The 23,334-nt window shown below is 36.1% G+C and overlaps 1 protein-coding gene and 1 long non-coding RNA gene across 10 annotated transcripts in view; one reads left to right on the forward strand and one right to left on the reverse strand.

Annotated features, from left to right (window-relative positions):
• drp2 (dystrophin related protein 2) overlaps nt 1–23,334 on the reverse strand; it is a 337,990-nt gene that overhangs the window by 91,975 nt on the left and 222,681 nt on the right. For all 9 annotated transcript variants that reach the window (XR_015506813.1, XR_015506815.1, XR_015506814.1 and 6 more), the window contains 3 exon segments: nt 21,485–21,641; nt 12,200–12,320; nt 8,047–8,315 (listed from right to left, as the gene is read on the reverse strand). Coding sequence is in view for 4 of the 9 variants with exons in the window: in XM_087280550.1 (XP_087136676.1) it covers nt 8,047–8,315; nt 12,200–12,320; nt 21,485–21,641 (547 nt within the window). In the remaining 5 variants the exon portion in view is untranslated.
• LOC147840891 (uncharacterized) lies at nt 1,179–7,385 on the forward strand. Its single transcript, XR_015508067.1, has 3 exons — nt 1,179–2,738; nt 2,922–3,430; nt 3,715–7,385. It is a non-coding gene; the product is annotated as an uncharacterized LOC147840891 (long non-coding RNA).

A 23,334-nucleotide genomic window follows, 5' to 3' on the forward strand; every position in this document is an offset into this window, starting at 1 on the left:
CTATACCATCAAAAAACTGGACATTTTGAACATTCAAACTACATAAAAAGGGGTAATTTTATATTACTGAAGGGAAATAAGTACCTGTACATAGCAGTTTTAATTTCGTTGAAGAACATTTTCTGTCAGAATTTTCATGACGAACAAGTTTCTACTGATGAAAACTAGACAAAAACTAAATAAAAATTAAGTGATGATGACTACAACTATAATAAAAATATACTGACATTTTCATTGACTAATAAAGACAAGAGAATGTGATTGAGGGACATTTTTTTGGAAAATGTCCAATTAATCTGAGCGCACATTTTACAAGATAACACATTATCATTTGCCAGTCATACAGTATGTTATTAACTCTACTTATTTAATCAGTGCTACACAGCTGAGCACCATGTACTGTATAAGCAACTACAACAGTAAAGCTTGCTACAGACTGACATAACAAAGTGAACTTAAACTTTTTTAAGCCCTTTCAAAGATTAAAAACAGTTTGAAACTGTTCAACAGACTGGTTAAAAAGACGTGCAGTGTACCATGTTAAAATAAAGAGTTTGCTAAATAATAGCACAATCATGCATTTTCATTTTGACATAATCTTACATATTACTTAATTTTTAGTCTTCAATGGAAAAACCATGTTCTATATTTTAATATTTTTTCTTTATTTTTTAAAAGTTCGAATATTTTGTATAAATAAATGTACAATATGAATTAAATAACATTAAATTAAACTAAATATATTTTAGTCAACTAAATCTAGAGGAGATTTAATCTCCTCTAAATCTTATGAAATTCAGTCGACTAAAACTAGACTAAAATTAAAATGAGTCAGAAAACGAAAATATGAAAAAAACTAAAATGGAATTTTCATCAAAAGACTAAGACTAAAACTAAATAAAAATTTGCTGTCAAAATTAACACTGATTTATAGCCATTTTAAAAGGGAATTCTCATTGAAACCATCAAATTTGTGCATTACTTTAGTGAAATAAATGTAGTGTATATTTTATTTAATCAATACAATCATAGCATTTTTGAAAATCTGTAATCAATAGCGTTTATTTTATGTATACACGTTAAAACACTCTAAAAATGCCAGGTTGAATCATTACAAACATTGACATAACATGGACAAGCTAAACGGTTGGGTTACATTTGGGTTAAAATTTTTTTTTAAACAGTTGAACACTTTTTTAATTTCATTTTTACAGTTTGTAGTATAAACATACTATACATTAAGTCCCAATTTTCAATAATGACTATCCCCAATGCATGTATGTATGAGGTACGAGGTAAAAGATACATACTGTATATAGGGGCTTGGATTTTATGTCCTGTTCATCCACCCTGGAAAATGAATGTCAAGTCTGCATGAGCTGCCATGCGCTGGCTGGTTCTGACAGCAGGAGAAACACTGATAAACGCTCCTCCTCCTGTCAGTGCGCAGCTCCAACATGTCAGTCCCATTTCAGCCCAGATGAAACTCAACATATTGCATCAGGCACCCCTTCAGGCACATAGACTGGTAAATTATTTAATTACACAGTTGCACTCACATCTACTGTACAATTCGCAAAAAAAAAAAAAAAAAAAAAAAAAACACACGTCACAGAAGCATTTACATCAATACAGTAATCTGCTGGGATGGCAGAGTAGAACGTCTGACTCACTGAGGCATAAAGTAGTTCTGTAAATAGATACCTACACTGTTCCGTATCTATAATAACTCTTGCTTATCTCCACAGGAACAACAATGATCATATCGTCAATAAAGAGACCTCCTACTGTACAGCTGTGGGAGTCTGAGTCTTTGCAGCGTCAATGGTAGATTATGAGGCAAAACATTAGAGAGATATGCGCTTTTTTGCTTAAGTCTTGAGAGTAGTAGATTACAGAAAAACATATTCAGGTCTCTCATCTTTCAGAGCTTTTATTGTTCTGACACTAATCTCTTTGTTTCACAGCCAAATGACGGGGTACAGTATATCTTAAGGGTATAAGTAAGCAGCGTAGAGCTGAGTGAGCTGTACAAAATCAGAAAAACAAAGCACACAGTACAAAGGAGATTCAAAAAGTAAAAGTGCTCATGGCAATATATGTATGTGATGACATTTTTGCAAACAATTATATTATATTGCTTACTGAACTTTTGCAGTAGTTTCAAAGGGAAACGTACAATAAGTGGTACTAAAAACTACTACTTTTTCATAAACAGAAGAATATGACTCTGCCAATGATTTATGGTTGTTCTATTCACAAAATCATAATCAAATGGCAAATTAGTGGTACAAAAAATATTAGATGCAACAAATTATGGAGCCGAATCTCTGCCAATACACGCCATCTACTGTCTTGCTGTATAAAACCTGCGACAAACTGAGACAACCTGCCTCCATGCACTTGAGAGAAAATCTGAATGAGTGCATTTGTGAGAAAATCTAATGAATGCATTTGTGAGAAAATCTGAAAGTATCCATTAGTGAGAAAATCTGTCTGAATGCATTTGTCAGAAAATCTACATGGCAGCATTTGTCAGAAAATCTTTCTGGGCGCATTGGAGAAAAAAAATCTATCTGGATGCATTTCGGAGAAACATCCAAAAGAATGTAATTGTGATAAAATTTTGAATGAATGGATTTGTGAGAAAATCTGAATAAGTGCATTTGTGAGAAAATCTATCTAAGAGCATTTGTGAGAAAATATGAATGAGTGCATTTGTGAGAAAATATGAATGAGTGCATTTGTGAGAAAGTCTATCTAAGAGCATTTGTAAGTAAATCCGAATGAGTGCATTTGTGAGAAAGTCTATCTAAGAGCATTTGTAAGTAAATCTGAATGAGTGCATTTGTGAGAAAATCTGTATGAGTGCATTTGTGAGAAAATCTGAATGAGTGCATTTGTGAGAAAATCTGAATGAGTGCATTTGTGAGAAAATCTGAATGAGTGCATTTGTGAGAAAATCTGAATGAGTGCATTTGTGAGAAAATCTGAATGAGTGCATTTGTGAGAAAATCTGAATGAGTGCATTTGTGAGAAAATCTGAATGAGTGCATTTGTGAGAAAATATGAATGAATGCATTTGTGAGAAAATATGAATGAGTGCATTTGTGAGAAAGTCTATCTAAGAGCATTTGTAAGTAAATCCGAATGAGTGCATTTGTGAGAAAGTCTATCTAAGAGCATTTGTAAGTAAATCTGAATGAGTGCATTTGTAAGTAAATCTGAATGAGTGCATTTGTGAGAAAATCTGTATGAGTGCATTTGTGAGAAAATCTGAATGAGTGCATTTGTGAGAAAATCTGAATGAGTGCATTTGTGAGAAAATCTGAATGAGTGCATTTGTGAGAAAATCTGAATGAGTGCATTTGTGAGAAAATCTGAATGAGTGCATTTGTGAGAAAATATGAATGAGTGCATTTGTGAGAAAGTCTATCTAAGAGCATTTGTAAGTAAATCCGAATGAGTGCATTTGTGAGAAAGTCTATCTAAGAGCATTTGTAAGTAAATCTGAATGAGTGCATTTATGAGAAAATCCCGACTTAATAGATTTGTGAGACAATCTGCATGAGTGTATTTGTGAGAAAATCCTGAATGAATAGATTTATGAGAAAATCTGAATGAGCGCATTTGTGAGAAAATCCTGAATGAGTGGATGTGTGAGAAAATCTGAAAGTGCATGTGTGAGAAAATCTGAATGAGTGCATGTGTGAGAAAATCTGTCTGAATGCATTTGTGAGAAAATCTGAATGTGTGCACTTGTGAGAGAAATGTGAATGAATGGATTTGTGAGAAAATCTGAATGTGTGCACTTGTGAGAGAAATGTGAATGAATGGATTTGTGAGAAAATCCAGATGAATGCAATTGTGAGGAAATCTGTCTGGATGCATTTGTGACAAAATCTGCAGGTATGCAGGTTGTATGCTCTAGATGTGTTTGTTCAATGTCTGCATGCATCTACTGTACATGCAGATGGACTCTATTTATTTATGAAATATGATTTATAATACATTTGTTTGTTAAAACCACTGGTGTGACATTTGTTTTTGCAAAGTGGTTTCTGTTTGTTTGTGAGTCAAGTGATTCTTTGCAAAGCAGGTTGTGTTTATTTGCAAAATGCTGTTTTTGTTTGTGAAACATAAGCACAGACTAAACAACATACCACTAATACAACCTCAAACTAAAATAACCTGATAATGTCAAAAAGGAAAAAAGTAAACTGTCTACTTTTATTTTTAAAATAATTTAAAAATGAAATATAATAATATGGGTAAAACAGTCTTCCATTGTCCTATACATCTATATGCAACTGATAAATCAAACTGCATCTTATTTTAAAGGATTAAAAACATCTTTGCTGACTTATTATACAAACTAGTGCACTGTTAAAAAATGTTAAGGCACAAAGCAATGATAAAAATGTTTCTTTAAATGTTAGTTTAACTTATATTCAGCAATTAAACAAAGTTTAACTTATTTTTTTTTTAGTTCAGCCCATGTAAGTTAAGATGACTAGAAAAGTGCATTTGATTGAATTAAAAAAAAAACTGGCAAGAATGTTTTTACAATGTGGTTTAAATTATAAATTGTTATAAAAGGGTAATGACAAAGTATAAAGATTGAAAAATAGATTAATTAGAATGTTAGTGCTACAATGTGATCCATTTAAACTGTTACACTAAATAACATTTAATAATAGAATTAAACAGGAAACATTTTATTGAAAAAAATAAGTTGTATCCTATTGTAAGTGCAATGTCACCTTTTTATATAAGGACACATTCTGAATTTTAAAAAGGCATATTATATAAACAGATACACAGCAGAAGCAAATCACATCACACATTCACAGTACAATTAATTTAAAGTCTTCTAAATATCACTAGCTTAATCCCTTAATACCCTACAGTGAAATGAAGTGAGAAATAAAGTGAAAGACCTTCTGTACCATTAAAGAAGTGTGCCCGTGGAGAGTCTCATTACAATCTTGTTTAAAATCTTACAATTAGTAAATCGAGCAAGCTGTGAGGTCCACTGACAGCTGAAAATAGACTGTAAAAAATAACCGTCTGTCAGTATACTTCGCATTATACATCAATACCAGCCCATAAAACACATTTATAGAAATATAAATGCACACTGAACCGTTTTAACTTCATCTGCTTCAAGCAGCACATATAGAAGTCAACTGTTGATAAGACATTACAGCAGCTAGCAAGATAAAAGCTACATTTAATGACTTAGTCAAAGGAAGAAAAGTCATCCACATTTTGGATGACCTGAGTTGAGTTAATTAATAGCAATTTGAAATATCTGGGTTATTAACCTCTTCAATACATTACCTGACAAATGTTTTGTCGCTTATCCAAGTTTTAGGAACAGAAATAATAACTTGACTTCTAGTTGATCATTTGGTATCAGAAGTGGCTTATATGATCGGCAAAGGCCTCTAGCTTGGGCTTATTTTACCCAAATAAAATATGATCAGGCCGTGATTTTTAATTATTTAATGAGGACATTAAGGTCTGACTTTGCTGAAACAAATGTCTTGTCACTAAACAGAAATATGTACAGTATAGAATATAAAGTCATGCTGCAGTGGAAAAATAATTAATATTGTGTATGACTCCCATGAGCTTGGAGGACTGCATCCATACATCTCTGCAGTGAATTAAATAACTTATTAATAAAGTTATCTGGAATGACAAAAAAAGCATTCTTGTAGGACACCCAGAGATCAGTAAGATTTTTTGGATTCATTTTTTAATGTTTCGTCCTTTATCTTACCCCAGACATGCTCAATAATGTTCATGTCTGATGACTGGGCTGGCCAATCCTGGAGCACCTTGACCTTCTTTGCTTTCAGGAACTTTGATGTGGAGGTTGAAGTATGAGGAGCGCTATCCTGCTGAAGAATTTGCCCTCTCCTGTGGTTTGTAATGTAATGGGCAGCACAAATGTCTTGATATCTCAGTCTGTTGATGTTGTAATCCACTCTGAACATCTCTCGCACGGCCCCATACTGAATGTAACCCCAAACCATGATTTTTCCTTCACCAAACTTGACTGTTTTCTGTGAGAATCTTGGGTCCATGTGGGTTCCAATAGGTGTTCTGCAGTATTTGTGATGATTGGGATGCAGTTCAACAGATGATTCATTAGAAAAATCTACCTTCTGACGCTTTTCCAAATGATCAACTAGAAGTTAAGTTATTATTTGTTGCTCCTACAACACAACCTGACTTTTGTCAGGTAGTCTATATAGTTTAGATATGTTTTAATTTGCTACTACTAAAATACGCATTACACTGTTTGCAGTGAGAATATTATCAGATTATAGCGTTTCTCATGTGTGCACATTCATCCTAGACAAAATCTAAAGAACCACATGCGCACATCCGAACCTTTTAATAGTTTAAACTTTTATGTGCTGCTTTAAAAAATAACACAAACTTACAGGTGAACTAAAAAATTGTTTTTCATTTTACCAGAAAGCATCATGAAGTGAAGACTCATGTAAAGCACAGCATGCATGACTAAAATGACCTTACAAACTTCACTTAAAACATCATACATGCTGGGAGATTTTGCTTTGTGGAAATATTATTCTGACTTTGTTCTGTTATTTTATACTTTTGCCAACTGAAGTAGTGTGATGTATTTACTGTAGTCAACAAATCAGACACAATTCCCTTTCAAACCCAATCCAAACTAGACTAGTCATCAAAACCACAGATTAGACAGACGTTAAGTGTAGTAATTTATATCTGTGTATTTGATGACTAGCCTAGTCTGCGATACGTGCAAATGAGGTGGCACGAATGACACGATTCTCACGAATGAAGCAGCGCGAGTTGATCAATTTGCACAAGATCGATACGTTTAGATGTAAAATGACTATTCTGAGGATTGCTTAGGAGGGAAGATTGGCTATAACTGAAGGGAATCCCGCCAAATTCATATTTATTTCAAAGTGTTTAAGCATAAATAAAATGAAAGCACAAAACAGATTCACATTTAAGAGCTAAGGGTGTCCCCTAGCGGTCTAACGGTATGGGTTGCGCATAGGGAAAATTGACTTTTTAATGTCTATTGCAACCGGGTTCATTGTGGAAATGTAGTCCCGCAGACGTTTCTGGAGACTGCTGTTCTCGCGTGAACCCACCGAAGGCCGCTGTCCGACTGACCGGATGATTGACTGCGCGACAGGCCAATCGGCCGACCCGCCCTCCTCCTTCCATGAACCCAACCAATTTTACCGATTGACCAGCCCGCTCGCTCGCTTCCCTAAACCCGAGCGACAGTTTACAAAAGCTGTCCAAAAAAATAAAAGCCACGTTTTTTTTTTTTGTACCGTGTTTTCAGATTTCGCCGCGTTCTCACCCTGTCACGAAACTCGTTCACTTAATTTTTGGGATTCTGTTTTCGTCTTACCTGATTGCTGGAACCGCTCTTCCCCGGACTCAAAACCGGTCGTCGTGGTCGACTCCTCTCTGCATCTCGAGCCTGCTGATGTTACACTGTTACACTGTACCCCCCGGGATGTATTTCTCAATAAACGTCCGCGGGACTACGTTTTCAGAATGAGCTTGGGTTGGTCTATTGACACCCTTTATAGGAAGATTGAAAATACAGGACAAATACGGGAAATTACCTTTACAAGATAAAAGCGAGATCCCAGAAAAACCGGGAGGGTTGACTGGAAGATTTGTTTTTTACTTGCTTTGGGTTTAAATTTATGTACCTTAATGCTATTAGATTCTCCAGAAAAACGTAAACAAAGCTATTCAAACCATCTGTGAAGCTGTATTTGTATTGCAATTTATATTGAAAAAATAATTGCAATATCAGATTTCATTGCAATCGATATTGTGCAGCCCTAGCCTGTGCTATTTAGTAGTTGTGTTATCTCAAAAAAACATACCTTTAAATATTACAACTGGCCAGTTACAATGGGATATTCCAGACAGCCAAGTAATAAGTACATTTAAGTAACTGCAACGTATAAATACGGCGATTCTAGTGTTAACATGTGATGGTTTTACCTTTGTAGCATCTATGTGGTCCTGCAGCGAGTCGATGAACAGATCTCCCACAGGCTCCCAGGCATCCCTCACTCCCTCCGCCTGCTCCAGAGCCGCTGCCAGCTCTTCCATGGCAGCTTGGATCTGCAGCAGCCTCTCCAGGGTTCGCTCCATGTGCCGGTGTCGGTCCACGCAGCGCGCCGTCAACTTCTCCCACAGGTCACTGGCCACGTTGGCCTGCTTCCACACGGAACGGCTGACATTCAGCATCCGTCGGCGAGGAGAGACCTCTGTGAGGAACAATGAGAAGCTATGAGAGTGAAAACAACAGCACTGATCTTTCCATTATTAATTCCCCCATGTGACACAGACACACTCATGATGACATGTGGATGCAGAACTAGGTTGATGGCCTACATGAGATGAGGCAATTTCTCATCAGGCAGTGTAATATCTATGTGCCTGTGCTGGGTAAATGTTCGATTATAGTACCTGGAGTGTTTTCTGTCAATGGCCAGGTGCCAGAGTTTGATGTTAAACATTTTTTTATGATAAAATGAAGCTCGACTCGACTTTGACGTGTATTCAATCCGCTTAAATTTCTAAAAACTATTAATTGAACTTAATTCCTTCATGTTGTCCCAACTCAAATCGAACCCAGCATTTTACAGTAAATGTAGTCCTTGGTGATTCATAAAATTCAAGTCAATGGCTACCAGCACAAACAGGTGAAAACATTTCAGCAGCCAACAGTCACGAGCTGTTTGTTTACAATGGAGTGTAAAGATGCATGCGTTGTATTGTTCATCAAAATTGTAACTGTGCTTATTTTTGATGCTGCAATCTACAATATGTAAAAAGTAAGATTACACTTGCATACGTGAACTCATTTAAGAAGAGTTTTCACTGCTTTGCAATGTTAGACAAGCATTATTATGCAACAGGCTGTAATGACTGAACTTAGGAAAGTTTCCTGAGGTTGTGAATTAAAGCTAATAATGTGGTAAAAAATGTTCAGTGTCTTGCAAAGATTGATAATTTCACTTCAATGTATCACCATGAGCCACTTTTATTAAATTTGTTTGGCTATCAGCAACCTTTAAAGAACTAAAGACAGATAATCCATTTGTAAAAAAAAAAATACTATTGTAATTTGGTACAAAGCCCATAGATATCTTAAAGACCCCCAGTGCTTTCTTGCTTTTCCCCTATTAGAGGCAATAGTAATTTCAGTCCTGCTAAAAACGGTATGGGGCTTAAATTATGGATGAATAAGGTCATAATAAGATTAAAAGAACATGAAGACAATAAAATAATGTCATTTAAAAATCTTGTTGCAAAATTAAATATACCTCAAAAACACTTTTTAAAATATTTACAACTAAAAAATTTTATTTTTACACATTTAAAAAATTCAACACAGCTCCCCCCCAAGGTCATTATTGGAAACTCTTACAGAACAAGATTGTTCCGTCAAAGGACGAATTACACAATTATATAACATATTAAGAGAAAATCATAAAGAAAACTCTGACAATAAAAGACTAGCATGGATCCAAGATAAAAAAATGAATATCCCAGTAGAGGAATGGAATATAATTTGTTTGAATGCACAAACAAATACATTAAATTCCCGTTTAAGATTGCTATAATATAATTGGGTAATGAAAACTTATATTACTCCTGTAAGATTAAATAAATTCAACCCTAATATTTCTGATCTTATCTTTGTTTTAAATGCAAGAAGATACAAGGTACCTTTTCTCATTGTGTGTGGAAGTGTGAGAATGTACAAAGATTTTGGGTGGAGGTGACTCAATATATTTCACAATTTATTTCCATACCAGTTCCTTTCTGTCCTGGATTATGTATATTGAATATGTATAAAGACAGTTGTGCTTTGTCTACTAAAGAAAGAAAATTGATTGATTTATGTTTAAAACAAGCGAGGCGTTGTATTGCATGAAGTTGGAAAAATGTTAATCGCCCCACCATTGGTTGAGAAACCTAATAACATGTTTGGCTCTTGAAAAGCTCACATCTACAATAAAGAAAAAATCCTCTGATTTATTTGGATTGTTTTTCCTAAGCCTGTATGTGGTAAGTTTTGGGTATTGGGGTTTGAATTATTATTATTTATATTATTATATTAAAAAAAAACTCAATAAAGACATGTTATACAAATTAGTTTGGCTGCAAAAGATTTTTGAGCAAATTTTCATTTTTGAGTGAACGATCAATTTAATTATGACAAAGAAAAAAAAGTGTTTTGGGTTTTACATTTAATTGAGGTTGAAAAAATGGCGATGTTGCTAAAATCAGAATAACACACATAATCAAGACGAATCTATGAAAACATGTCTTAATATCTTATGAAATGCTGTATTTTTGTTGAAAAAAAGGATATGTTTACTGAATTTAATTAAATCTGCATTATTATTTGTTTTTCAGCACAGTACTTTTGCCTCCAAGAACTGGCATGCTGTTGCCCAGACATAAGGCATCTGTTACATTTCATTAGAACAATGCAGAACATTTTCGCATAAATTAAACTTGCAATCTAAAAGCAAAAATTCAGTTGACTGAATTATTTTGAACCAGTCACTTATACCTTAAAGCATACTTCATACACAGCTGAAAAAAACACAAAAGTACAGGTATTCAACACATCTTTGCTAGAAGGATGTATCCTTTCCCAGAGTAGGCACTTTTTGTCTCCAAAAAAAAAAAGATTAATAAAAATGCCTATTAGTTATTTAAAATAAAGTACATATTTCATTTTTGCTATTAGAATCTATTTTTTGCCATCTATTTGTTGACGTTCCTTTTTCATAACTGTGAGAAAAAAAAGCCCGATTCAAAAACATTTCAATGTTTGATGTGAGAGTACATACATTATACACAGTGCTAGAAAAATCTGACAGCATCCATATACACTCACCGGCCACTTTATTAGGTACACCTTACTACTGCAGTACCGAGTTGGACTCATTTTGCATTCAGAACTGCCTTAATCCTTCGTGGCATAGATTCAACAAGGTGCTGGAAAATTCCTCAGAGATTTTGGTCCATATTGACATGATGGCATCATGCAGTTGCTGCAGATTTGTCAGCTGCACATTCATGATGCGAATCTCTCGTTCCCCCAAATCCCAAAGGTGCACTAATGGATTGCGTTCTGGTGACTGTGGAGGCCATTTGAGTACAGTGAACTCATTGTCATGTTCAAGAAAACAGTCAGAGATGATTCACACTTTATGACATGTTATCCTGCTTGAGGTAGACATCAGAAGATGGGTGCACTGTGGTTATAAAGAGATGGACATGGTCAGCAAAAATAATCAGGCTGTGGTGTTGAGACAATGGTACTAATGGGCCCAAAGTATTATACCACCACCACCAGCCTGAACCGTTGATGAAAGGCAGAATAGATCCATGCTTTCATGTTATTGATGCCAAATTCTGACTCTATCGTCCTAATGTCGCAGCAGAAATTAAGACTCATCAGACCATTTTCCAATGTTGTATTGTCCAATTTTGATAAGCCTGTGCAAATTGCAGCCTCAGTTTCCTATTCTTAGCTGAGAGCAGTGGTTTTCTGCTGCTGTAGCCCATCCGCCTCAAGGTTGGACATGTTGTGTATTCAGAGAAGCTGAATACCTCAGTTGTAACGAGTGATTATTTGAACTACTGTTGCCTTTTTTATCAGCTCGAACCAGTTTGGCCATTCTCCTCTGACCTCTGGCCTCAACAAGCTATTTGCGCCCACAAAACAGCTGCTCACTAGATCGTTTCTCAGATGATTCTCTGTAAATCCTAGAGATGGTTATGCGTGATAATCCCAGTGGATCAGCAGTTTCTGAAATACTCAGATCAGCCACATTCAGATCGTAGATCATCTTGACCATGTCTACATGCCTAAATGCATTGAGTTGCTGCCATCGGATTGGCTGATTATAAATTTCCATTAATAGGCAGTTGGACAGGTGTACCTAATAAAGTGGCCAGTGAATGTATTATGCACATACCCTTTTGATTGCAAAGTTGACATTAAATGCACTGCATGAATACCCTTGAGTACGCATAAAATACCATACCAATCATACATAAATATCAAACATCATCATTATGCTTTGTCAAATGTATTTACAAATGATAGGACTAAGGAACGAACCTTTGCCATCAGGTAACGTTTCCTCAGGCTCTTGGAAAGGGTGTTGTGCCAGGAAGGTCTGAGCCGACTCCAACACTGAGTAGATGTAGGGCCCTCTGGATTTGACATCTTCCATGAAAGCCTGCACACAAGAGCAGATGTTTACAAGTGCGTCACGCTGACATGATCAAACACCATGCATAGGCATTGACATGAAAGCAGCCTTGCTGACACAAATAAACAGCCTTGAAACATCCATCAAACCGAGATGTCAATCCACTGGACTGAATTGAACTTGCCATTGAAATTTACATAAGTAAACATTGACAGATTATCCTTATGGGAAATCTCATGTCACTGAGATTCTTACAATATTCTTCCCTCTGTTTTGTCCACATAATGAAAGCCAGTGATTTTCTAACCACGATTAAACTCTAATGAGGCATCCTTTGATGAGTCATACAATTGTGAAATGACACGAAAGCGAGTAAATGATGCCCATTTTTTATATTTGGGTAAACTATGCCTCAGAGGCTGTACTAAAATACATTTAGACGGTTTTGTTTTTATATTTAGGATTTAATGAAGGCTTCTTAATGTGGTTATGTGAAGCTCAAATCAAAAATAAACTATATATTTATATAATATATAAATAAATATATATATATATATATATATATATATATATATATATATATATATATATATATATATATATATATATGAACTTTATACATTTAATCATTTCTTGTGCCATTTTAAATGTACAGTTGAAGTCAAAATGATTAGCCCTCCAGTGAATTTTTATTTCATTTTCAAATATTTCCTAAGTGATGTTTAACAGAGCAAGACATTTTCACAGTATTTACCACAATATTTTTGTCTTCTGGAGAATGTTTCATTTGTTTTGTTTTGGCTAGAATAAAAGCAGTTTTTAATTTTTACAAAACTTTAGGGTCAAAATTATTAGCCCTCTTTGTCAGGATTTTGCCACTTCGGTCTTGTTAATTCTTGTTTTGGTGGCAGAGTTCAGAAGCTAGTCTTGTCTTGTCTTGTATGTCATGCTCGGTTTGAGATTTCTCGGGCCGGGCACTCACCCTGTCTTGGTCTGTGTCTCATCATTGTTGTGAATGTGCGATTTCCCGAGTGAGCTGCATGTTCGTGTCTTTGTAGAGGAGGCTCGGTTCACGTGTGCTCACTTGCTCTCATGTTTGTGTGTTTTGTCTGTTCTATTCTCAGTGCCTCAGCGTCTAGTTGTTTCGGTTTTGGTTGGCACTGGGATTGGAACACGCACGCTGCATGTGTGAGTGCACGGTAAGTGTTTTTTTATTAATCGTGGACTCATGTCTTGCATCTCGTCTTGGTGTTTTGTCAAAGTACATGGCTCTGTGTTTAGATTGTGGCCACGTGCTTTAATGTTGTGTTTCATGTGAACACGCGGTTAATGAGTTCTCTCCTTGGCTGCGTGTTCTAGTCCTATTTTACGTGAGCACATGGCTTGTGTTGTCTCTTTGTGTCATGTGTTCTCCTGTCTATTTTCTAGTCCCACCCTCATTGTTAACCCATTGTTAGTTCATTCAGTTCAGCTGTTTGTTTGTTAATTTTTTATCCTTATAGCTCCCTCTTGTCTGGTCTCCTGTGCCAGTTCGTCATCAATGCTTCTCCTGCCTTCCTGTTCCAGTCCTGCTGTGTCCTGCCTTGCCAGCTCAGTCAAGTTTTTTGCCTTTTGTTAATGATTTCCCCCATTGGGGTAGTTTGTTTTTGCTGTTGATTTTATTTTATAATTAATAATTACTCATATATTTTCCTGCATTTGAGTCCTTGCTCCTTTCCCTTCCTGAAACGTGATACTCTTAAGCAATATTTTTTTTGGTATTGTCTACAGAACAAACCACTTTTATACAAGGATTTGCCTAACTATCCTAACTTGCCTAGTTAACCTACAGTAGTTAAGTGTCACAGTTCATATATCCGTGTTCTCCTTATGTTGTTATGTCTGTCACATGGCTGGCAGTGTTTGTTTACCTTTCCTTGCCAGCGTGCGTTCCAGTCAGCTGTATTTATTGGTATTAATAGGCCCAAAGTGTGCCGAAAAAAATATCCCCCACACCATTACACCATCACTACCAGCCTGAATCATTGATAGTGTCTGCCAAGGGCCAATCTCCATTTTCCCACTCTGGAATCCAAAGTCGCGGTCCTCTCTATGCTCACGAATTTGTCCAGAGGTACCATCGCACTTGGAGACAGGCCAGATTATCCCTACTCTGGGTGGGTTATTGCACCAAGGCTAAAGCCGATCAACACTGGTCTAAGCCTCCCGTCTACGTTGTCGGTCAAAAAGTGTGGCTTTCATCCAAGAACATTCCTCTCTGGACCATTTGTAATAAGTTTGCTACCAAATTTATTAGTCCATTTGTTGTCACTAAAATCATTAGTCCAGTGGCAGTTTGCCCCAAATTGCCTCCGGCGTACAGGAGAGTTCATCCCGTTTTTCATGTTTCCAAATTAAAGCCCGTTTTTCATACGGCAATTAACCCGTCTTTTTCCGTCCCCTCGTTCTAGACTCAAGAAAGAGGGGGCACGGATTTCAGTACTTGGAGGACTGGGATGGTTACGGTGTAGAGAGAAGTTGGGTATCTGCGAGAGACATATTGGATCATTCTCTTATTGATGATTACGATCACCAAGTAAGATCTCCTAAGAATGACAGGAGATGCTGTTAGGAGGAGGGGTACTGTCACGGTTTATATATCCGTGTTCTTCTTTTGTTGTTATGTCTGTCGCATGGCAGTGTTTGTTTACCTTTCCTTGACAGTGTGCGTTCCAGTCAGCTGACTAATCAGTGGGGTCACCGGCAACTTATTATTGAGACCTTCTTAAGGATTCTGTTTCTCACCCTTCAGCAATTATGTTTGTTCCTGTGTTTCAGGTCTCGTTCTGTTGTCCCCCAGGACTTGTGAGTTATCTTGCGTCCCATGCTACCGGAGTTACCGTCAGCCATTGTTCCTTGTATATTGTACCAAGCAATTCAACTAATAAACTTTTACTTGCATTTGGATCTGTTTACATTTTATCCCTGTCACAGTCAAGCCTTTAAACAAATTTAGCCAAATACTAGGATATTGAAAAATATCTAGTCAAATATTACGTACTGTCATTATGGCAAAGATCAAATAAATCAGTTATTAGTTAATTAGTTATTAAAACTATTTTGTTTAGAAATGTGTAAAAAAATCTTTCCGTTAAACAGAAATTGGAAAAAAAATATATACAGGGGGCTAATAATTCAGGAGGGCTACTAATTCTGACTACAACTGTATTTCTCCCTCACATAAAAATCATTTATTTGGATGATCCAATAGATGACTATTTATTTGATCTTTTTTTATTACCAAAGGAATTACCCAGCATCCAGATTATGGATACTAAGAAATATTTGGAGTTCTTCTCAATACCATGTCCTTGAAACCTCCACCCACATTTGCACAAACTGAATTAGCTATCAAGAAACTGTAAATCGAAATCACACAGCTAAAAATAAAAATGAACTGCCGGGCAGCTGGAATCAAGAGGTCTCCTGAGGGGTCTTTGTGAAAAGCTTGCCCTCTTGTCCGCGTCTTGCTATTCTATGTAATAACCGAGGCCTGAAAATGTTTTTTATTCCACTCACTGTGAAACTTTAATAGTAGCTAAACTTCATCCTCCAGAGGTCTTTGGCTGAGTGAACAAAAATAAAGACTTAAGATCACTCGTGTATTAATTATACATTTGTTGGAAAAGCTGTAAGAAGTGGATCTTTTTGTCTGTTGGCATCTCTCCTGTTTCTCTTAATCAAGTGAATGATGGTGTCTATTTAGTGTTTGAAGACTCGGGGGATGAACTTATGATTTGACTTTAAGGACAAGCCTCAGCATACATTTTAAAACAGCAAACGTTTTAAAGCAAACAACACACCCAACATATTTAAATCTATCAACAAAACCTGAAAGAAATTATCAGACGGGAAGACAAAAAGAGTCTGATATAAAAACGCAGAGGAAGAAATCCACTTATGATCAATTATTTAATTTTCTTAAAACGCTGTAATTCTCTGCAGAGCAGCATATATGATTTTGCTCCCTTCTTTGTCAGAAAAGTTTTAGAGCGATGTGGCACATTGGGAACACGATCAGGGTGAATTAGGGGAAAAGAGAACAGTATGTGACAGGTGGAATGAGCGAGGATAGGCTGTGCATATGTGCATGTGCTTATTGCATTAAGAGCAAAAAAAATGGAGAAATAAAGCACCAAGTATACTTCGTTTTTATGCGCATACATTAGTGTATGCACTAATGCATGCAATCCAATGACAGCCTTTCATATTACTTTCCATGTGATTGTATGCGAGAACTGCACCATAGACAGATGAACCCTTGTCCAGTGTCTGTCTTTTTTCTCTTCAAAAGTTATGAGCAACAAAAAATGTCCTAATTTAGTTCAGATGATTCATACTTGAGTTCATTTTCCCTTTTAGTCTGGTTCATTTGGGCACTAAAAGCAGACCACCTCTTCAAGAAGGTCCCGATATGCTTTCAAAATTAAATTCGAAGCAGTTAGTTTGTGGTGGAAACATGATCTGGACCCGAACAGACCCAATTGCAAAAAGTACTGTGCATTACGGGAAAACAACTTGTGCTAGAAGAGATACAGCTGTGGCCAGAAGTTAATAGAAATTATTGATATTATTTATTAATTGTATTATATTAACATCTACCCATATCCAAACCACAAACAATCACAGTAATGTAAAAACATTATTCAGTATTATTCACATTCGTATTCATATTCAGTATTATTCATATTATTAATTAAATTACCCATTGAGTTACCCAGTACTGTGTTGCAGCTGGAAGGGCATCTGTTGCGTAAAACATATGCTGGAATAGTTGACAGTTCATTCCTCTGTGATGACCCCTGATAAATAAGGAACTAAGCTGAAGGAAATTAGCCATTGCATTGTATTTTATTAACGCCTACTATAACGCCATCTCTAAACCAAGCCCACACAGTAAGGCCCCATTCACACGGGGCATCAGCTTCAAAGCTTCTTATTCTCTTTGAATGGGTAACGTCAAGTGATGCCGAACTGCATTGTAGATCCGTCGACGCCGCTTCAGAGGTGTTGCTCGTTGCAGAAGTTGGGACTTGCTCAACTTTTCAGGCGCCGATGGAAGCGTCAGCCAATCAGATTGCTGTATGCAAATACACCAGCGCAGAGAGTGGCCTATTGCTGACTAATTTTATTGGCTGACACTGCTATGACGATCACGTCAGCCCCAACTTCAGACACGCCCTCTGTCAAGCGTTGACGCTGAAGCCCCGTGTAAATGCTGTGTAATGCACATAAATTGCATGCAGAGTTATAAAAATCATTCTGGGATGTGCATATAATGTCCTAATGACAAAATTGTGTTACCTGCACTAATAAAACAACCTACAATTTCCCAAATTTTAAGATCACTGTCTAGTCCTATTTGATGCAGTTCTAGCAGAAGTAAAAGAGACTTTTTAAGAAGGTTTTATAAATTATTAATCACAAAAATGTGTTTGTGTTAAAAAAGAACAAATTAATACTTATTTGAAAAAAAAACAGATCAAAATGAATTAACACATTCAGATTCCCCCCAATTATTGGTTAATAAGCAGCTGAAATTTCTTTAAATACCTGAAAAAACTATTATAGGTAACCTGACAGCTGAACAATTCTCACAAATGTGTGACTTGCTGTTGTAACCTTCTAAAATTTCATCTGTAATCTTTCTTCTTGCTACAATTATTGTTGTTCAATTTTGATCACTCTGTTTTCTACAAAAAGTGAATAGCATACCGTGAGTGAGCCTCAAGCACAATTGCTTCCCTGTTTTCATGTAAATTCTGAATAAAATCCCAGCGAAAAACAGATCAATTCAAGGAAAAACCCCAGCTCTGATAATACACACAGGATCATTAACATGCATGACCATGATTGGCTACAATGTTTTCCAGTGAGATTACAACAATATTAGTATTTCACTTATTTTATAGTTTTTTAAGGCTTGTGTTATACCGCATTTTGTTTTGTTCGTTTTGTAGAAGCACCTTGGTTATTTAGTAAAACTCTGTTCTAGTAGCATACTGTAAATACAAGTTCAATTTCTCCATTTTTTAAATGATGAAGACTACATTACTTTAATCAACTGTTTATAAATAGCTTTCTACTTTTGATCTCGACTATAAATGCATACCCTAGCATACAAGTAAAGTGATGTATATTTTTGGCAGAAACAAGTGAGAGCCAAGAAAAGGACAGTGAGATGCAGGCCTTTTAATTTGGAGGCTGATTTCTCAATGTGTCAGTCACAGAGAGAAAGATCTTTCTCTCTCTCTCTCTCTCTCTCTCTCTCTCTTTCTCCCTCTCTTTCCTCACAGTACTGCTTTTCCCCCCTGCTTTATTCAGCTGACAGCACTGGAAATTGGTGCTAAGATGGAAACAGTATCCTGCAGTAGTACAGGACCAATTACAAGGCGTCTGTTTATCTGGGAGAGTGGGTTTGTAAACTGGGAGAAAAAACATGTTTGAATGCTAAATTTAATGTGTGTGTGCAGAAGAGTGGTACATATTTAAAGCCAGAACTCACCTAAAATGACAAATCGGTCATCAGTTTAAAACCCAAATGACACAAAATCCTGACATCCACCCCTGCTTTTCTTGGTTCATCTGAGTTTCTGTGAAAAGTAGTGATGTGATCCATGAACGAAGCTTTATTTTGAGTCAGATCGCTTCAATGAATCAGGTAATCCATTTCTGTAATTCCCTCACATACTGATTAAAGAGTCAATCACTGATTCAATCTTTTTTATGAGTAAGAAATGAAAATCTAGATTTATTTCTCAAACAAAATTTACATGATTAATATTTTGTGTTTTTAGGTTCATTTTGAGATACCTAGATAGTGATTGTACAGGTGCCATAGATTGAAAATTTGCGTATACTTATAAGGATAGCTACATAATACAACTTCGGTACATGGAATTGACATACCATATGCCTCAAACACGATTGTTTCCTTGCCGTGTAAATTTTAAGCGTAAAATCCCAGTGAAAACAGGCCAATACAAACAAAAACCCCAGCTCTGATGATCCACATAAGATTAGAAATATATATACACATGATTGGCTACAATGTTTCTCAGTGAGATTACAACAATATTAGTATTTAGCCTATTTTTAAGTTTAAGCTTATGTTAACTGGGTTTGTGGTACTTTTATTTTTAAAACGAGACCGACATTAAGCCTTATTCGCACTATGAGCACCTCGCAGTGGCAAATCGACAAGCAAGTGTTTATTTCAACAGAGAGTGAGCAACTTCTGTCGACCATCGTCTATGCCAGGGGTGTCCAAACTCAGTCCTGGAGGGCCGGTGTCCTGCAGAATTTAGCTCCGACTTGCCTCAACACACCTGCAAGGATGTTTCTAGAAAGCCTAGTAAGAGCTTGATTAGGTAGCCCAGATGTGTCTGATTGGGGTTGGAACTAAACTTTGCAGGACACCAGCCCTCCAGGACAGAGTTTAGACACCCCTGGCCGAGAGAGAGCGACTTTCGGTGACCTCTGTTGACAGCGAGCATTGGGTGTATGGAGCGATGCGACAAAGTTGAGAATCCTTCAACTTTATGCAAATGAAGAACAACTTTATTGAGCGACAGCCAATAGAAGCACCAGTAGAGTTCACATGATCCTCTCTCAGCTCATCAAAGCCAGTTGTAAGAATGCAAACTACAGATTATTATAATATGCAAATGTTATGTGCTTATGCAAGTCCAAATGCTTACACATTGCTTAATACACACAGAATGTACAGCAATACACAAATATCTTTACATATGAAAAAACATTAAAGGATTCAAATGTTCTATATAAATATAAAAATCACTACCTCAATGAATTCCTCATCTCAGGGTTTTTTTTTTCAGTTTATTCATGATAATTTGCATTTGTATAATGTTATTATTATTATTCATTATTATTATTATTATTATTATTATTACTATTTATATGTATATTTATATTTGTTTTAATAAAAACAAGTTTAGATTTGCCTATCTGTCAGGTTTTGGAGACAAACTCATCACCATAGGGCATAAGAATAGGACGTGTATTTGGATTTAACTCCAAGTTTTTTGACCACTCTTCATTATTATTGTTCATTTATTCGTTTTCTGGACATTACAACTGAATTTAGAAATAGTTTTGAAACAAATTTTCGAGCTTAACAAACTAAAAGAAATATGTAAGTTAATGGATGTCTTCAGTGGAGGGAGTACAACACCGTTTCCTTATCGACGAAAGTAAAGGAGTAAAAGTAAAAAGAAAGTAAAGAGACTGAATGGAAGAGGCTTGTTCTTAATCCTAACGCTGTAGATGGTCTGTTTAACTGTTTTTTCGCAAGTGAAGCATTCAGTTTTTCCACTTACAAAGTCCACCTTGTAAAAAGCAAATGCGCCATGGCGTGATGCAACTGACTCTTAAAAGGAATGGGAGATGAGACTGATTGGTTTAATGCATGTTATATTCAAAACACACCCATGACTCATTAAGAAAATGAGCCCAACCCTGTTAGACCATGCGCCACGGCACAAACTGTATTTTTCAGTCCTTAAAATAACAATAGTGAATTCAGACATGCCGTTATTGCTTTTGCACCATGCGCTTTAGACTGTGCTTAGATTGTTAAAACAGAGCTCTGAGTCTGTTACAAACGACTTACCTTTGACCTATTCAGCTGTGTGAAAATGCAGAGTAGCTAACTTTAACTACTGAGTACAGGTTTGATAAATGATGGCAGTTTATTCATTCTGTCATTAATTGACTCTTTAATTGGACAAATAAATCAAGAATAATAGATCAAATAACACACATCTTAAACGACTAACTCCGAATGCATATTTTGCCATCTCTGTTCTTTTTGTTCTATTAATTGTTGATCTCTTTGTGAGTTATAAACAGAGGGGGGTTTCCGGTTTTCAATTAACATGTTTTATTCAGGTCTACTTTTGCATCTTGATAATGGATTCCGAGGCTTTTTATTAACTTACAGGTGGGTGGGCTCGGATATTTAATGTCATCCCTTCTGAGCTCCTGCTGCCATATTGCAGTCTTAAATATTGAATTGACTCTGTTATGTTGATAGATGACAAGATTAACCGTGTTCAAGCGCGAAGTCAGCAAGAGAAGAGATATGCTAATGCGAGGGAAGACAGCATGAGTGAGTGTGTTCAGCCAACCTGGTGAAACTCCCGCTGGTGCTGCACTGCCCCGACGTCTCCTCCGATGGGCAGCTGCTCGGACAGCTCCTCGTCTTTAGCTGTCAGCCATTCGATGATCTCCTGTAGGGACAGCTGGAGCTTCCCGCTGTTGTCCGAAAAGGCCTCAAGCCGTACCCTGCCAACACAGCAAACGACAGGCCGCCACAGGGCACGGGCCGATGGTCAAACTTAGACAGCACTGAGATCACAGCACTAAAGGAATGAAATGAAAAAACATCCATATATCTACAGTCTAGGGACATACTCTTAAGGCACCTTGTCACCATTTCAGTTTTATTATTTCTAAGGGTTTCAGAATGTTATTCCCTGCTGAAACATACTGAGACAACAGCATATATTATAGTGAGACAACAGCATATGTAGGCTTCACCAGAATGTCTACTTAAAAACATATACAGCAGAAAAAAAATACAATTATATGACAAAAAGTCCAGACAACAAATGTTTTATTTTATATTTATAGCTTTTTTAGTTATACAAAGTTTAACTTAACATCTTTTGTCAGTTTGAATGATGTACAGTTGAAGTCAGAATTTATTAACCCTCTGAATTATTAGCCCCCCTGGTTATTTTCCCCCCAATTTCTGTTTAACGGAGAGATTTTTTTCAATACATTTCTAAACATAACAGTTTTAATAACTCATTTCTAATAACTGATTTATTTTATCTTTGCCATGATGACAGTAAAGAATATTTTACTAGATATTTTTTAAGACACTTCTATAGAGCCTAAAGTGACATTTAAAGACTTAACTAGGGCAATTAGGTAAACTGGGCAGGTTAGGGTAATTAGGCATGTTACTGTATAACGATGGTTTGTTCTGTAGACTATCGGGGGGAAAAAAATTGCTTAAAAGGGCCTAATAATTTTGACCTTAAAATGGTGTTTACAAAATTAATAACTGCTTTATTTTAGACAAAATAAAGCAAATAAGACTTTCTCCAGAAAAAAAAATATTATCAGACACACTAATTTCCTTGCTGTGTTAAACATCATTTTGGGGAGTAATAATTCTGACTTCAACTGTACATTCATGATGACCAGAAAAGATCAGTTGATTCAACAAAAGCTTTTAGGCAACACTTTTTTTTTTTTTTACAGAGAATAAATATAAATAAATGCTGTATTTATACGCTGTATTTATGTATATTTGTACACATGTAAATACTGTACTTTTTAAAAACTTTTTTGATTTTAGATATAAAAGATATACTTACTCCCAGGGCCGTTAATATCAAGGTTCTAAGTATATTTTAAGTATATTTAGCCACACCATGTTGGTGTTTCGTAACATCTAATTTTTACAAGGTGGCTCGCTAGCCCAATTTTCAACTCCCAACCTGGAGGACCAGGACAAAAAACCACATACATTACAGACAATTAAGCTAACCCAATTCACCTAGCGCATGTCTTTGGACTTTGGGGGAAACCAGACTTTTGTCTTTGGGGGAAACCGGAGCATCTGGAAGAAACCAACGTGAACACGGGGAGAACATGCAAAGTCCACACAAAAATGCCAACTAAACCCAGCCAGGGCTCGAACCAGTGACCTTCTTGCAGTGAGGCGACAGCGCTACCCACTGTGCCACCGTGCCACTAATAAAAGCTACATTGTGTCAAAATGTATTCGTTCAAACCAAAAACTAAATCTGAAATCAATGGACACTTTAAATCTTATTTTAGAATTACATTTTTTTAATAATGTAAAATAGGCACCAAACAATCAATAAAACAATACTCTCAAAAACACTACAGTAAATTCTTAACTTTTCAATTTAAAAAAAGAAAAAAATTGTATCAAATAAAA

The sequence above is a fragment of the Danio rerio genome, chromosome 14 (genome assembly GCF_052040795.2).
Source record: "Danio rerio strain M-AB ecotype USA chromosome 14, GRCz13ab, whole genome shotgun sequence".
NCBI classification, from domain to species: domain Eukaryota; kingdom Metazoa; phylum Chordata; class Actinopteri; order Cypriniformes; family Danionidae; genus Danio; species Danio rerio.